The sequence below is a fragment of the Semicossyphus pulcher genome, unplaced genomic scaffold (genome assembly GCF_022749685.1).
Source record: "Semicossyphus pulcher isolate SPU_LCO1_2020_fin unplaced genomic scaffold, fSemPul1.0.p SCAF_17, whole genome shotgun sequence".
NCBI lineage: Eukaryota > Metazoa > Chordata > Actinopteri > Labriformes > Labridae > Semicossyphus > Semicossyphus pulcher.
The window spans coordinates 14,896,878-14,914,156 of NW_027211681.1; the positions used below are offsets into that span (position 1 = coordinate 14,896,878).

General features: G+C 38.9%; 2 protein-coding genes across 2 annotated transcripts; both read left to right on the forward strand.

The window, feature by feature from the left end:
* Positions 1-3,885: 3,885 nt before the first annotated feature.
* Positions 3,886-9,665, forward strand: LOC138594528 (polyunsaturated fatty acid lipoxygenase ALOX15B-like). The gene is made up of 14 exons (XM_069665652.1): positions 3,886-4,053; positions 4,434-4,638; positions 4,815-4,896; positions 5,145-5,267; positions 5,390-5,493; positions 5,788-5,954; positions 6,081-6,224; positions 6,327-6,530; positions 6,628-6,714; positions 6,822-6,991; positions 7,959-8,080; positions 8,212-8,312; positions 9,070-9,240; positions 9,486-9,665. The coding sequence occupies exons 1-14, from the start codon at positions 3,901-3,903 to the stop codon at positions 9,663-9,665; spliced, it is 2,013 nt and encodes a 670-aa protein (XP_069521753.1). The 5' UTR covers positions 3,886-3,900.
* Positions 9,666-10,202: 537 nt separating this feature from the next.
* ccdc86 (coiled-coil domain containing 86) lies at positions 10,203-13,365 on the forward strand. Its single transcript, XM_069666425.1, has 4 exons — positions 10,203-10,824; positions 11,430-11,559; positions 11,650-11,724; positions 12,907-13,365. Exons 1-4 carry the CDS (start codon positions 10,280-10,282, stop codon positions 13,072-13,074), a joined length of 918 nt encoding a protein of 305 aa, XP_069522526.1. The 5' UTR covers positions 10,203-10,279; the 3' UTR covers positions 13,075-13,365.
* The last annotated feature ends 3,914 nt before the right edge of the window (positions 13,366-17,279 follow it).

Consider the following 17,279-nt stretch of genomic DNA (forward strand, 5'->3'; position numbering starts at 1 on the left):
ATCATAATTTCGATTTTTTTAATCTCATGGTTGACTAACTATGGGATTCTTTTTTTAAATCAAGGCTTAGTCTGTAATAAAACAGAGATTCCGGTTATTTATTTTGATTTATCAGAGGCCAAAATCTCATTGGAATTCTAGCACAAGAGAAAAAATGGAAAATAATAAGCTAACGTTCAGTGTTATGTTATAAGTAGTCTGTATGCATAAAGCTTTCACAAACCAAGAAGGCTGAGGTCCAGGAAATATGCGCACAGTACTGTAGACAATCAGAAAACTATCCCAAACATAATCATAGGCATTAAGTGAAACTAATACTCACAAAACATGCTCAGAAATGATGCTTTGCAGACTGAGATTTTCTCCCGGGGCACCCAAGGACGGACTACTTGACAGACAGTTCCCCTGTCTTTTGCTGTGCTGGATTATCCACTTTGTTTAACTGGCGTGATGTCCATGTTAGACAGCAGCGTGTCATCTTGTTTTACTTTATCTGTTGTAGAATACAGATCTCGGTTTATGTAGACTACTTCTTCTTCAGACAACGTAGCCGCCTGACATACATTAGCTATGTTGTGTGTACAAGCGATGGTGGGCACTCCTCCACTATGCCGCGCTTTTTTTGCCACATTACGGGCATACTCATCTGGTTCTCTTCTTTTTGCGTCCAGATGGCGATAAAACAACAGCCTCTTCTGTTTCGCCAAAATTATCCATGCTTACATTGACGAAACCCAGCAGTATTTACCCCGAAAGCTCCCCACTCAGCCTCCGTTTGCTTCAGACGCTGACGCCGTCATCTTTGTATCACGTGACAAAATGCGCTGTGCTGATTCGCTCATGGGAGTTATTGGCTTCTGGTAAGAAACAATGGCGCTTAGCGGTCTCTGCCACAAAACATGAACTATGACTCAGTTTCCCTTAGGCTTTATCAGGTTTTGCACCAAAACTGATTTTGCATCAGAAAACAACTCTATTTAAAGTGTTCATTACAACTCTTGGGTCATATTTTTCCAGAATGGGGTTTATCTGTTTTTGCAAATGAACTCTTCAAATAAACCTTGATACCCTGGACTTTATAACTTAGTCTATTGGTACCATACGTTGGCGCACATGTTGAAGCTCATTTTAATTCTTTTTTTTTGTATGCTTGTGAGCACTCACGGTGCCTTTGACACTCAGAGGTTGTAACAAGTTCAAAGCTCATGTCCCACAACACTCCTACGTGCATGTGTGCATGTGTAGCCAGCCGTCTGCTACCGTGCAGAGGCGAGTCCCGAGCACATCACAGCACTGTCAATGGTGAGGCGGGAGGTATAAAACACAATATTTAAAATTCACAGCCACCAATAAACTGTCTGTTTATCTTAACTTAAATGTTCATATGATTATGTTTCAAACAAGGTATATACTTACTCAGAAACTCGGTGCAGAATTCTGGTTTCTTCGACGATATGTCTTTTATGCTAGCGACTACCTCTGCTAATTAGCGATAGCTCAAAACGTGGTCACAGCTTTAGCATACAAAAGGTGATTTAACCGACCACATGGATTTCAAACAACTCACTCTCAACGTAGTACAAACCCCAAAAAAACCTTTTGTCAATAAAATACTTCAATAACCGTACTTAAACAAACCTAACGGACTTCACTAGCAGTGTTTCCCTCTCTCCTATACTCTTGGCTCTCTCCGACATTTCTCCGCTCCTGTTTCGTCCCACCCCTCTCTGCCTGATAGGCTAGGAAAAAGGTAAGCGACTGGCGCTCCCTCCATGAGTGATACCTGTCTAAACCAGTTAAACAACTCTTGGCACTGCATGACGGGTTCAGGGACTGCTAAAAAATAACGGCTTTTATAGTTACTTCACTTATATTATTCCCAACTGATACAGTACAATTGTGACAATATTAAAACCATACAGTTTGGAACTGGTTTTACACAGAACTTAACAAGTGTATATTAACAAATTTAAACAGGGTACTAGAGTGTGTTTTCTGGTTGGGTTCACTATCAGTGACTTTCTTTCTCATGTAATTATCTGTGCATTCAAAGTACAACAAGGTACGTGTTTAAAGGAGAGAGAACTGCATGTCTCAAACTTGGTTTCTGTCATTATAGCTAGTTATTATCATGCTGATTTACGTCCAAGTGTTAATTTTTCTGACAAGTTTATTTTGAATAAGTTGTTTGATGCTGTCAAAATGATGATTGACAGCTCTGTTGACAAATTAGGCTCCTGCAGCCAATCAGTTCCGGGTGAGCAGAGCGGAGGACGATCCGCAAAAGAAACGTAACTAAAACAATCACTACAGTCATTGAAGTTTCCATACCTGTGAACGTTAACCTCAGACCAACACAGAGAAGCTATTCTGCTGTTAAACATGCCGGCATGCAGGATCATTGCTGTTTTTTCGGTAAGTTAAGTGTGTTTGGGTTAGCGGAAGTGGCTAGTGCCGCTTCACTCGCCGATCTCTACTGCGCAGACTCTGGCTCCGTATGACGTCACCATCGCAAGATGGCAGCATCTATCGCAAGGGCTATTTTGGCATCAATTACGTACAATGGGAGCAGAAGGAGACGCGTTGTCCATTTATATATATACAGTCATTGGTTCATACAGTGTTCACTATAACTGTTGTGTAAGATGAAATCCAGCATGTCGACTCAGAGGTTTCATTATCACATTTCCACGCATTACTGTTGTGAAAAAAACACGTCATCATCACGAGCTCAAAGAGAGGTCACAACAAAAGTAACATCTGCTCCGTTCAACAATGTGTCGCTTCATTGGTGTGGTTTTTTTGTTGCTTTTTTTTTTTAGCTTTTCAGTTTTATGTTGTAGTTTCTTGGGGTACCTCACAGGTGATATCTACAATAAAACTCTCTACCTTAATTTATCAACAAGTGCTTTAGGAAGCTTGATTTGACTTGTGGTTTTACACGGGATTCTGACCCTGTCTTCTGCGTGCAAGTTTGACCGATCCAACACCCCTGTCAGCCAACCCAAAAGGCCTTTATCTTTCTTTATACAACAGATTTTCGCATATTCTCCAAAAACACTTACATTTGCCTCTAGAGGTTGCCACTATTGTGTGAAAGAATGCTTTGTATACTGCGTTGGGAGAAATCGGACTGGCCAGTCATGTCGATCAGGTGCTGGGAATGCGTGTGTAGAAGATAAGCAGCATAACAGGTAATTGTTAGTAGGAGGGTATAAAAGATTATTAGATTAGAAGAAACATGGCTGCAGTGTTCTGTGGGCCCTCACACTTTGACGGAAGCACCATCTCATGGAGATGCACTACAGGCCATGTAGTTGGTTACTGTTATGTTGCAGTTGATTTAATAAGACTTTATGATACATTTGGATAAACCATGTAGGTGAGTTTTTGTTGTTGTTTTAATATTCAAATATGACTGTTTTTTAATAGTTAGACTATATTTGGAGAGAAGAATTTCACTGCCATAGCGGCTTCCTTGTAATTATTGACCATATGACAAATAACTTGAACTTGAATTTATGACATCGTAATCTGCATCATCTTCCAGATGTTTTGCAAGCTGTTGCACATGACCGTCATTCCATCACCAGAGCTGACTCTTGCTACTTTTCTGGACACTCCCACCAAACTGTATGTATAAAAAGAGGACTCAGTTGTTATGACTTTACCAAAAGAGCAGCTCTTTGAAGAAACTCCAGGCCTCATTATCAGGTAAGAGAGTTGCTGTATAATAAGAAATCTGAGAAAAGACTATGTTAACATTAGTTATTATTTTTTCATTGTGTTCAGTGCTTTAAGAGTGATCATGCACAGAGATTGAACCTAATATCTGTCATAACCAATCTACTATTGATTATCCTCTCCCCTCCAGGATTCCTTCTGCCTTCCAGAGTGAAAATGGTGACTTATGAAGTGACGGTATTCACTGGCAATTGTCTCAATGCCGGTACTCTAAACAAAGTCTACATTAAGCTGGTGGGGACAGGAGGAGAGATCCATCACAAATGTCTCATAGACATCAGAGGGGCTTTAGCCTTCAGCACTGGAGCAGTAAGTGTGAAGTATTCCTCTCTATGTTAAAAAGAATGACATCACTCCTTAACTTTGCCTGCCTGTTATTAAAGGCACATTAAAAAATCTATTTAAACAAGCTGGTGTTAATCCTCACCTACTAAAAAATATTTGTGCAGCAACATAATATTAGCTGCTCTGCAACTCTGGAACCAAGAGCCACAACGGTGACCAAAGCAACAATACATCCTCATTATGAGTTTTCCAAAACTGGTCTTTTATGCAATGTTGTACTTTGTCAACCCGTGCTTTTACATTCATAATTAGTATGGTATGTTACAGCTCAGGTTGGTTATATAATACTCTTTATGCTCACATCTTGTGGATGTCTTTTCTGACTGTTTCTGTCATTACTCCAGGTGTCCACTTTTACCGTGTCCAACACTGTCTCCATTGGAAAGCTGGTCCTGATAGAGCTGGACAAACGGCGTCTTCTAGTTTTCCCTCAAGACGGCTGGTTTCCTGCTAAGGTGCAAGTAAAATCCCCTGAGGGAAACACCTACAACTTTCCCATCTACCGCTGGATCACTGAGGGTGAGGTGCACCGCTTCAGAGAGGGAGCAGGTTTGTGAAAATTTCCTTTCTTACATTCTATAAGTAGTTCACTGACCACATGATATAAAGAAAAGAAAAAACAAGTTCTGCAAGCTGGATTCTAAGGAGGCTTATAAGGAGTCAATCCATGCCAGCATACTTAATATATATCAACAATTTATAACTTTGCTGTGTTTCTCTTTAAGCTCTTACACTCAAAGAAGACACCCATCCTCTTGGCCAATACGATCGCCAGCAGGAGCTGAAGCTGCGAGAGGAAGACTACCGGTGAGCTCAGAGCTTAAACACAAAACTAACATGCATCCAAACCTCCACTTTACTTGAACAGCTTCATTATAAATATGATATAATAAACCACCATTTGACAGTGTTGGACATGCCTAGGAATTTAAGTGAATTACACTATTATATATGTAATTGCAATATTGTATACGTGAATATATGTAAAGTATATTATATTTTCATACTTTGCAGAGCTAGACTGTCTAAAGTTTCTCCCTTACTGTGTTTCCCAGCTGGGCTGTGTATGCAGAGGGAATTCCCCGCTGCATAAAGGCAGATGACCCTGATTCTCTGCCCAATGAGGTCCGCTTCTCCTTCACCAAGAAAACAGAGTTTAGCTTCACTGCAGCAGCAGGGTGAAGTCCTCAAATTCTGTTTAATAATCATCTTTCTGTGTATCTATGTATCTGCCTCCCCACATGTTATCAAAACTGTGAAAGAATTTACAATAAAGCCACGTTTTACTTTCATTTTCTAGGCTGGCTGAGCTGAAACTGAAGGGACTGGCTGATTGCAAGGAAAGATGGACTGATATTGAGGATATCAATCGGGTGTTCTGCTGCAAACGGACTGACATATCAGGTACTGCACCATCACGGTAGTTCAATTAAATACTTGATACTGTATGCACAATAACGCTTTCATCTGAATTCATTCAAATAAACAACAATATGTCATTACTTCCAGAGTCTATTGGCTTGTCTACTTTGCACATCTGTGTAAAATTTCATATCTTTATAATATGATAAAATGATTATGATTGAAATACATTGTTTCCCACTTCCCAGTTTCAAGAAGTCTACTGTTAAGCTAACAGTAGACTTCTTGAACCAAAAACTTAAAACCCAGTGAATTTCAACTCTGTTTTTTTTCCAGACTATACCCATAAACATTGGAAAGAGGACGCTTTCTTTGGCTACCAGTTTCTAAACGGAGTCAACCCCATGATGATCAGACGTTGTTCAGTCCTCCCCAAAAACTTTCCAGTTGATGAAGGTTTGCTCTTCCTCCCTGGACAGTGTAGCCTGGACGATGAATTCAAAGTAATTGTCTTGACCTTGATTATCTTAGTCAAGTACTGCCACATGGCATGTTAAATCACTTGTACTATCCACACTGTATGTTTCTATGTAAAAAGTCTTACTCATTATTATTACAATGTCAAACAGAAAGGCAACATATACATGTGCGACTACAAGCTTTTGGATGGAGTGGAAGCAAACGTCATCAACGAGAAGAAGCAGTACTTGATGGCTCCCCTCATCCTGCTACACAAAACACCTGATGACAAGCTGATGCCAATTGCTATTCAAGTGAGAGACAAACATACAGACAACAGACAGTTGTAAACAATTATTAACCATTACTGGTAATGAGTTAAAGAATAAACCACATCTCCCTTCCTTTTCCTGTAGCTGAAGCAGACTCCAGCAGACGACAACCCCATCTTTTACCCTTCTGATTCTGAGTACGACTGGTTGATGGCCAAGATGTTTGTGAGAAGTGCAGATTTCAACTACCAGGAACTCAATGTTCACCTGCTGCGCACTCACCTGCTGGCAGAAGTTTTTGCTGTGTCACTGCTGCGCAATGTGCCCATGGTGCATCCACTGTACAAGGTAACTGCAAAGGAGAACACTGAACATATTGTAGTGTTTTACTGATGGTGATGGTTATGGTGTTACTGAGTGTAACAGAGTTCAATCTTTCCCCCAGCTCCTCATCCCCCACACTCGCTACACCCTGCAGATCAACTACTTGGCTCGACTTCTGCTCATTTCTAAAACTGGTTCTTTCACAAAGGTACGAAGAAACAGACATGCTCAGTAGAGCATTATCCAAACAATGTTTGTTTTCAATACTGTGTACAGTATTTGTCGCTTACAGTATTCCTTATGTTGACCGTTTAGTTTGCAGCTTGTGGCGGAGTGGGTATGCTCACAATCCTGCAGAGATCACTGTCCTCAGTGACCTACAGCTCCCTCTGCATACCAGAGGACATTGCTGAGCGTGGCCTGGAGGCTGTGCCCAACTTCTACTACAGAGATGATGGACTCAAGCTTTGGGATATCATCCACAGGTATTATATTAAGTTTTGCAAAAGTAAGATAAGATGATCAAAACCACTCTTATGTCTGAACATTAAGTAAGAGCTACTACCAAGAGCGATTTACCGGTATTCCATTTTTACATTGACGTTTAATGCTTAGTTGCAAAAATGACTGGTTTCAATGAGATTCTTTGTAATTTGATCCATGACTAATAGCACTTACGCAAAAGTTGAGATAATAAAGGCAACCTTCCTATTGGTAAACAAAGGAGTACCCCAGGGATCTATTCTAATGCCACTTCTATTTATTTTGTATATAAATGATACTGCCACAAATTTAGAAAATAGTAGAATTAATCTTTATGCTGAAGACACCATATCATATTCCCTTTTGCCCTAAAAACATTTAACGAATGCTTTTAACTCAATCCAACAAGCTCTGGCTAGTTTTAAACTAATGCTGAATCCCCAAAACAAGTAAGTTATATTCCCAAAACAGAACAATGACACCATTGGAGTCAGCCTGTCTACATAAAACAATGTAGAAGAAAGCAACATAAAGCAACATAGTATCCTGTTAATTTAAATGACACTGATTGGTAAACTCCCTCTGTACTTGACTCGTCTCTTGTCTACAAACATCTCAAGCCCTAAAACCAGATCTCAAAACTTGCTCAGGAGTGCTTTCATTGTTGCTGCACACATTATTATGAGGAATCATTTTCAAATGGAAGCTAAACTGTCCTCCCTGATACAGCATTTTTGTATGGCTCTTGTCTGAACTACTAAAGGAAAATACTTGCGAGTGTTTTTAAAGTGCAAAAACGACTAGGGGCATGGGTTTTCATGTATTAATATTTGATTATGAACGTATGTGTGGTTGTTTTTAACAGTGTTTGTATGTGTATATTTTTTGTCGGTTTTGCTTTTACAAGATGGCCTTCAAAATATCACAACTACAAAAGTTTTTTACTAAACCTCTCCACATTTCTCAAAGCTTTGTGCAGGGAATTCTCAGCTTCTACTACAAGAATGATGAAGACGTGCAGCAAGACCCTGAACTGCAGAAGTGGATTACAGACATTTTTGAACAGGGATTCCTTTCCAACGCAGGCACAGGTATACTTAACAGAAAAAATTAAATCTAAATGAAGATCAAAAAGTACAATTATGTCCAATATATTATTATAACAAAAACATCTGTTTTATTGCACCCTTAATTCATGCAGTTAATTGTCTGTAATTCTCAGGAATTCCCCAGAGCTTTACCACAGTGGCTGAGTTGGTCAAGTTTGTCACCATGGTGATATTCACCTGCTCAGTACAGCACGCAGCTGTGAATTCTGGACAGGTGAATAATTTTATCACTATTTTAATGCTTTTGGGGGGAATGGGTGCATAAGGATTTGCAGTGTTCTCTGAAATGGACAGATATGGATGAATTCTGTCAAAATAAATAAATATTTGACTTTGAGGATTGTTAGCAAGCCTTTAAGATAAACAAGAGTCGACAGTGGTAGTACCCAAGTTGGAATATACTTTGGGGAAAACACAAGTATTGCAATATTATTGGGGGAAAATAAGATACACAGTTAAAAGGTGCTGTATGAAGATGTGGAAATATATATAATTCATTTTTCCAATGTTAAATGAAGTTGATGCTTTTGAAGGAACAACAATATCATCATCAATAAATGTGAGGTTAGAAAATGCAACAGTAAAGGTGTATTCCAGTATAAACCAATGATCACTTCCTAATACAGATACAGACACAGATAATTTTACTGGTTGAACAAACACAGCTCCAGATAAAGATGTCTCTTTACACCTTTGATTAACAGCTATGCTAGCTGCTCTGTTAGGCTGCTCTCTGACACAGTGGTGTTTCGAGGTAAATATAAGAAATGCTAACATACCCACAAGGACAATGCTAACATGCATTTAGAAGGTAAAATGTTATAACTAAGACCACAATCTTAGCACGCGAACACTTGCTAATTGGCACAAAACACAAAGTACAGTTGAGGTACAGTTGGTATGTCTTTAGTTTTTACAGGTATTTGATTGTTAATCAAATTGGTCACCTATCAATCATTCATTCATTGCAGTATGACTACGGTGGCTGGATGCCTAACACTCCCATCTCTCTGCAACTTCCTCCACCAACCACCAAGGGGACAACAAGCGAGGACACGATGCTGCAGACACTTCCCGATGTCAATGTGACAGTTAATGGGATGGCCACCTTGTGGCTACTCACCAAGCAGTCCTCAGACTTTGTAAGTGCCCACGACATGATTATGATGAATAATTACATAAATTACTTTTTTATTCAAAATGTGTTAGAAGCTTAAAAATCCTAAGGGACAAAATAAACAGAGGCCCTGGGAGCTTAACTCACTGCTATTTTAAACATGCAAACAGGAAAATTAATTCCCCTCACTTTCTACTTTACACATGCCAAGTCTATGTATGATAAACAAGTGCAGAAAAAAAATTCTGAAGGTATCATTGATGTCCTCAGGTCCCATTTGGCCAGTACCCGGAGGACCATTTCAGTGAGGAGATTCCCCGCAAGCTGATAAAGGATTTTCAAGGGAAGCTAGAAGTGCAAAGTGTAATCATCAAAGTCAGAAACGAGAACCTTGAAGTCCCATACACATACATGAATCCAAGTGAGGAAGAAAATAGTGTTGCCATTTGAATGGATGTGTGACCTCCTCAGCTGTTTGCCAAATTCTGCTTCATTGTTCCAACAATGAGAAAAGGAGGAACTACATGATCTGATTTTAACTGATACTGTAGTGGAAAGTAATGTATCTGATCATTCTATGCAAACTTTTAATTTTTATACAGATTTTACTGTTTTTTACAGTTTGAAGTACTCCTAAATCAATATGATAACGTCCTATATATACAATTAAAGGGACATGTGTTTTGCTTCACTATATGCTTTGTCATGTATCTGTTTGTTAAAATAGGGAAATACTGAAAGGAGAGGAGATGGTTCTGTATAACACATGTATGAATCTCAGCTTGTTTTTCTCTCTGTATAAAAAGTGTGCATTTTCTTAATAAAGAAGTGGTTCATTTCATCTGTTTTGGGTGCTTTTCATCTTTTTAAAGAAATAATTGCCATTTATTTTTTTATGAACAAAATGTGTTCACACTCCACAACAGTAGGCGGCGGTAGTGCATCGTTTACCACCCGCCACCGAAAGCGGAAATAGAGCAGCGTACACAACGCTAGCAGTGATCACACGTGGGTATACAGAGTTTGTCAGAGTAATGTGGTGAAGTCTGTAAAATCAGATAAACATGTCGAAAAGGCAGAGAGCTGTGTCAGAGGAAAAGCCCGTAGCTGATGTGGGACACGGGGAGGAGGAGGAGGTCGTGGATCCTCCACCGGAGACAAGACGGACCCGCAGCGGCCGCAAAGTGCGCACTCCAGCCGCATTACTGGACTCAGAAACCCCGGCGAGGACTCCCACCAGGAGGACGAGGAGGTCTGTCATCCAGGAGCTGCCGGCAGAGGAAGAGAAAAACACGGAGGATTCAGCGCGAAGACCCCAGACAGTGGCCGAGGAGCAGCTCGGTAAGTCTGAGGAGCCGGGGCCGGAATGTAACGTGTCAGAGCCAGCGGAGCAGCACGCAGAGTCTGCAGCAGATACACACAGAAACGACGTCAACGGCAACGGAGACGTTAATATGTCAGGACCTGCAGTAGCAGAAACGGTACCCATGACTTCTGAGACCGTCCCAAAGAAGACGCCTCGTTTGGGGTTGAGCGGAAAACAAAACACGGCCATGCCGCTGGGGAAACCCAAATCAGGGAGAGTGTGGAAGGACCGCAACAAGCAGAGGTGAGGAAACCACTGTGGCTGTCTGCAATGAAGTTACTAAGAACATTTACTTTAGGACAATTTGTAGATACCAGTCCTTTTCGTGAGTAATTCATATTTTACTTTAAACCTTTACTGTACTATATATAAATTACCCCAATACATTTATTGAGCATCTTTAGTGTCTTGTAACATTTCAGACTATGAGATTACTACAAAATATGGTATACATTCATAACATTGATTTATATATTAAACTACCCAACAGTAAATTTAAGTAGCATAAAACAGTTAAAAGTAGTTCCACAATGATGATCAAATCAATCATTTGTTGAAAGTTGGCTTTTTAAATATATTTTATTGGATTACTTAATTCCAGAATTTGTTTTATTCTATTAGGGTAAAGTTATTTTTTTGGTGTTTGTGTTAAAGCTATGAATGATAAAAAGGATTTTGTAGAAATATGTTGATACTGAGCAAATAGAAACGTATAGCAAAAGTTAATCAGTATTACATTTTTATCAGTGCATCCCTACTTCACCTGGGATTCTTTATGAATAAGAGACATGGTCAGGATGTGTCTTGTATCATCTTTTAACCTTCTATATGTGATCTATGTTCTTTAGGTTCTCTGCACTCGTGAGAGATAAACCCCTGTGCTCTTCATGGGAAAAGAAAATGGAGGCCAAGCGTGAGAAAGACCTGGTGAAACAGTATACACTGCAGCTTAAAGAGGAGAAAGCCAGACAGAAGGAAGTAAGTGAAAGCAGTGTGAAGATTTAATATTTTTAAATGTTAAACTTTTTGCACCTTTCTGATCTTACTTTTTATTTCATTGCTTTGTAGGAAAAGAGAAAGAGGAGAGAGGACAACTTGAAACGACGTGCAGAGAACGAACGCAAAGCGGAGATCGTTCAAGTGGTACGTCAACCGTTGTTCATATAAAACACACAATACACCCTTTCCAACTTGTACATGCTGTCTTTAGAATGAACTGTATTACAAGCTATTGATTTTATACTGTATCTGCATCACCATCACTTAAAGCATGAGAATGTTAACACAGGCATTTAACAGTCTATATATGGAATTAAACTCCATATTGTAAATAAGTGAAGGTATATTTCTCCAGAGTAGCTTTTTGATGCATGACAGGCTCATATAAAGAAAAAGCGTTACTCCCTAACTTCCACCTCCTTTTACGAGCATATTTGGTTACACATTTTGTAGCGTAAACGGCTGCCAAGTGTGTTTGAGGTCATGTTGGTTGGGGAACTGCAGCCTCCCTACATCCCCCTCCTAAACAAATACAAGTTGACTCTCACTCAGTTGTCCCTCCAGGCTCTCTTACAGTCGAGATGTAGGTGGAGATTAAAAACCCCGGCAAAGGATTGTTTAAATATTTCTCTCACACACACACTGTCACATGATGGCATGGTGTAGATAGCTGTGACTCTAAATGCAGTTGAATTACACGTTGGCCAATAACAACATCAAACTTTCCACCTCTAGGACCTGAGTATCATGACTTCAGCAATTCCACTCATTGTTCTTCGGGATGATTTAACACTTTCTTTTTTATGATAGAAGTAGCTATGGAATGAGCCATCTTCTTCTGGGATCAGAGGTGTATATGTGAAGTCACACACAGGACCAAATGTATGATCCCTCCCAGGCCTAAACCTGTTAGAGAAAGTAATAACACCATTGAATGGACCAATTTGGCTGGAAGAACACCCTTTATGTCCAAAATAAAGATGCCCCCTGTGAAACACGGGAGAGGTAGCTCCTGCTTCCAACATAATGCAACTCCTCCACATCTGTCAAAAGATGAACACTACATACAGTAAAAACTAGATGAGTAAACACTCAGGAAATTTGGATTTAGAATCTGAAAAACACAATAAAGTTTAGCTCTATAATGTCAGAGTTAACAGATTATTTAATATGCTATTTTGCTTACGTTTGAAATGTTATGTCTGTATGCAAGTATCAAGTGAAAAGGTAGTTATTAATTAGCAATGTTAGCTTCTGTACAATCTTTGTTTGAGTTTTCTTTATCTTCTGTCTCATTTATCTTCTCTTCTCTCATTTGTGTTACAGATCAAGAATACATCAAAGATTAAGAGGATGAAGAAGAAACAACTCCGTAAAATTGAAAAGCGAGACACGCTTGCTTTGCTGCAGAAGTCACAGACGCAGAACGCAAAGGCCAAAGGGCAAAAGAGTAAAAAAGTTGACAAAGATCAAGACCCAAAGACTGTGAGATAATAAAAAATGTGTCTATTAAGTACTCAGCCTACATGTCTTATATTTGGATGCCTGAAATATAACTAAGATTGCTGCGTTTTTTACACAGAAATCACAAGTATTTTTATCTTTAAAAATAGTGAAATGTTACAAGCTGCACAATAGGTGTGATTGCTGCTGGTCAGGTCAGCACAGAGATGATCGTTAACAGATTAAATTAAATTTGTGTTCAATTAATTTTCTATTGTCTTTTAATTGCTCTGTATCTTTTTGACCTGTTAAATTCTCCTATAAAACATCTCAAATTACCAACTTTGTCTCACAGCAGGCATCTGTCATTTTCTTGTCATTTTGGAGACAAAACGATGAGTAATTTTTCCATTTTTATCAAAGTGTTCTTCACTCACTTTTAAGATACGTTTTTTTTAAGGTATGTCATGTAACAATTAAAAAGCAGCACTTCAGTCTTCAGATTATTCTTAAATCTCATCTTATTAAGTATAGTTTTAAGCAAACAATATACATAATTAAAGTTGATATTTTTAAGATTGTATTACATGTATTTTTTTTTTATTGATTGAGTTTAGAACACATAAGTCCAAGGGTTGGGACACTAATGTCGTATGTCTAATGTCGCACACATTTTTCGGCATGTTAAAGGGCCAGTTCGCAGATTTTTAACCTCAGTCCTCTCAGTCATGCTATTATGGTGAGCTAATGCCATTATGGTAGAAGAAAAAAGCAATTTCACTTTGTGCCTTTGCAGGACGCTATCTGCTTCTCCAATGGGCCCTGGAAAACCTCCGCCAGACTACATAAAACACGTCATCTGGCAGAGGCCAGGGAGCTTGCTAAACTACACTTCCTCAACCTAGGACGCCCGCCTCCGATGTCATGTCTCATTCAGAATCGTCAGGTTTGAAATGTAGACTGCAGACCTGAAGATTTTTTTTAGATGATCCACCGGTATATCATTGTCGTATTTTCGATTCTGTACCGCTCTGCAGCGAAACGGTAGTATTTCATTTCTCTTGCCGGGCCGTTCCTTTCAGAGGGAGTGGCACAATGCACTCTGGGTGTTGTAGGAATGTAGAATGGGCGAAACCACGAGCTGTTTGTACAACTTTCTCCACAGCTATGGCGCCAATTTCAAATATTATTGCTTCTATTGATTAAAGAGAACACCAGTTTTGACTGACAGTGGCTTTTTCAAGGGGCAAATGGCTCCTTGAAGCAAGAGGCTGATGTCGTGGGACCAGGTTTCTCCTGGGGCTACACGTTCAGTTTTAAGTGCAGACACAGAAAAATAATCAACTTTTAAAGAACACCACATAACTACTAAAAGAATAAAACAATCTTTCCTTTACAAATGGGAAGATTAAGAAGCAAAACACACCTCAGTACATTCAAGAGTTTTATGCTCCAGGTTTACTTGGTTTGAATTTATCGGTAGCTTATGATGAGAGATGTTAGCTTAAGGCAGCAAAGTGAAGATATACACTCTGTTCCCAGTTTGTTTGGTACACTAAGGTAACTAAAACAGTTGACTGCCTTTATTACTTCACAGAGAGCTGTTTCTGTTCATTATAACTTTATGGTTCGGTAGGATTTATTGCAGGACTGTGTTTTAGCTCGGTGTACCCCATAAACCAGCAACTGCGTGTATAGCTGACATTACTGGGTCATTTCACTGACTCTACGACTCTTCAGACTGTTTCTACTACTATATTTTAGCATGTCACATAAAAAACATTTGAATGTTTTTTTATCATGTCGTAAAATGATAAGTCTGCTCAACGTAGCTGACTAACTATATTTTAACTAAATATTCCATTATCCACAACTCCAGCTTGAGACCACAGTGCTCTTTAATGACAGTGAAAAACGGTTCGAACAGAGTATAATATGACCTCTGTTTGGCTATTAACAAATTTATTGAGGCTGTTCAACATCATATTTAAGGGTAGTTGTGTGTTTCAAGAACTTTTTGAAACATAAAAGGTTGACTGAAGTTTCCACATGATGACATGAATTGTCCCTCATCATTGGAGCAGTTGATGAAACTGAGTAATAATGTCTCCTTAATGTACAGATTTAGTGTAACCTCAAAGAATGTATTGATCATGACGCATACATCTTGAAAGGAATGCATCACAAGACACAGCTTCAGTCACAAACACTGTATTGTATGTTCACCAAAAATAGCAGAGTAAATGTTGCTTTTTCCTCACCTTAAGTCTCATACCACTGACTTTACATGAAACATCCATTGTTTAAGTCCTGCCAAAGCAGCCAATGGACAAATAATTCAAAATTGTCACACACACAGCTGTCTTTGTGTCACGCAGTGAGACACCTCCCTCAGTTCATCCCAAAGCTGTTTGCTTTGCAAGTCCTTTTAGTTCTAGTAGACTGACGTGACATCTTTTAAAATGCCAAAATAAACAAAACAATTTGTTACCCTGTGGTGACCCATGTGAAAGGAATGATCATTCTTCAAATGTGCTGATAGCTGGGTCTCTTTCACATAATTTGTCATGTCTGCCTTTCACAGTATAAAGTGAGAGACAAACTCAAAGATTGAGTTAAAGACTGAGTCAAGAGTGAGCAGCATTAACATCACGGTTAAAGGCGGATATCTGTACAAGTAAAATCCAGAGACCTTTGTAAGTACTTTGTTTTTAGTTTGTAGAAAACTCCAATCGATGACTTCTTTAAAGTGTAAAACAAGTTTGTTTTTGTTTTTTTTCTTAGGTGTAACAGAGATTAACAATGCTTCTGACAATTCTGATACAGCTCCTGATCGTCGGTGAGTAAGACTTTTTCTTGTAAAGTACAATACACTGTGAACAAAACGGTGCAGTCCTCTCCTATAATGTTGTGTCCTTTACTTGTTGATAGCATCAGTTAATTCTCAAGGGTCCTCGACTGCAGCATCTCTGACTGCAGCAGCCACGACTGCAGGAGGCACCGCAGCCACAGCCGCTATGACCGCCGCAGGCACAGCCACAGCCGCCACAGCCACCGCAGCCAAGACCACCGCAGCTATGGTACCAGCTGCCACGACCAAAGCCAACGCAGCAGCGACCACAGCGGCGATAACAACAAACTCAACCAACACAAACTCCACCACCAACACCGCTGCTGCTACACACGCTGGGATCACGTACACGAGTGGTCTGATTGTGTGTCACTTCAGTGTTGTTCTCTACAAGTTTGTCTTCACAGTGTAACTTGGTTGTGTTCTGTGACTTTTGCAGAATATAGTCATTGTTTATCATTTGGAAACAAAGTATATAATTTATGTAAAAATGTAAAACCATGTGAGGCACTAGTGATAGATTGAGAATATCTAGATGATCCTGTGCGTTAAAATGTTGTATTAAAAGTTCTTTTAGAAGTCACAATATCTCAGTTTGTGTGTTTTTAATGTCACCCCCTTTAAGTTTTACCCCCTTTTTTTTTAACAGTGCTCCTTTTTTTGCTAAAATTCTTTTTTTTTCGTCTTTTTTTCCAAATTTATTTTTGGGAGCATATTTGCGAAAACTGTTTTCACAAATTTTTCTATAAAGTGACTAGTCTATCTTAAATGTTTATTGTACTGTATAATCTAATCTAGGCCTATATGAAGTAAATTATATACCTGCTATAGACAGCCATGATTTGGAGTTGATTTAAAAGAAGTAACTGCTGATAATTTAAAGCTAAAATTATCAATGTTTTATTTTTAGTAGAAATACAAGAAATAAATATTTTGATACCAACTCTATTATATATATATATATTTTATATTATATTATATTATATTATAACCTTGAAAAACGTCTTTTTTAATGTACAACCCATCTCATCTGCATACTAATCTTTAATTTAACCTTTACTCCAGCCACTGTACACCTCAGGTGAAACCATACAAATAAGGAAAAATACTGAATAGAACCTTTTGGCACCAAGGCAAGCTATCAATGCCATTCCTAGTGTTGTTCTTTAGTGGTGTGTGTGAAACAAAAACACAGAATTTAATCATATGGCACAACATTAACAGTATAAGTGAAAAATAAAGGTAAGTATAAACACAAAGTACAAGTTAGAACCAAAAAATACAACTATAAATGAAGGAATGTTACATTTTACATTTGATTTCTGATTTTTAATTTGGGAAGAAACCGGAGCATCCCGGGGAAAACCCATGAAGGCATGGGGAGAACATACTCCACACAGAAAGT

Bases quoted from the DNA above. Each gene is read 5' to 3' on its own strand.
- LOC138594528 (XM_069665652.1), top strand. From the start codon at position 3,901: ATGGTGACTTATGAAGTGACGGTATTCACTGGCAATTGTCTCAATGCC. The intron at 5,268-5,389 runs GTGAAGTCCTCA...TTCATTTTCTAG, and splicing joins AGCTTCACTGCAGCAGCAGG to GCTGGCTGAGCTGAAACTGA. The intron at 5,494-5,787 runs GTACTGCACCAT...TTTTTTTTCCAG, and splicing joins CAAACGGACTGACATATCAG to ACTATACCCATAAACATTGG.
- ccdc86 (XM_069666425.1), top strand. From the start codon at position 10,280: ATGTCGAAAAGGCAGAGAGCTGTGTCAGAGGAAAAGCCCGTAGCTGAT. The intron at 11,560-11,649 runs GTAAGTGAAAGC...ATTGCTTTGTAG, and splicing joins AGAAAGCCAGACAGAAGGAA to GAAAAGAGAAAGAGGAGAGA. The intron at 11,725-12,906 runs GTACGTCAACCG...TTTGTGTTACAG, and splicing joins AAGCGGAGATCGTTCAAGTG to ATCAAGAATACATCAAAGAT.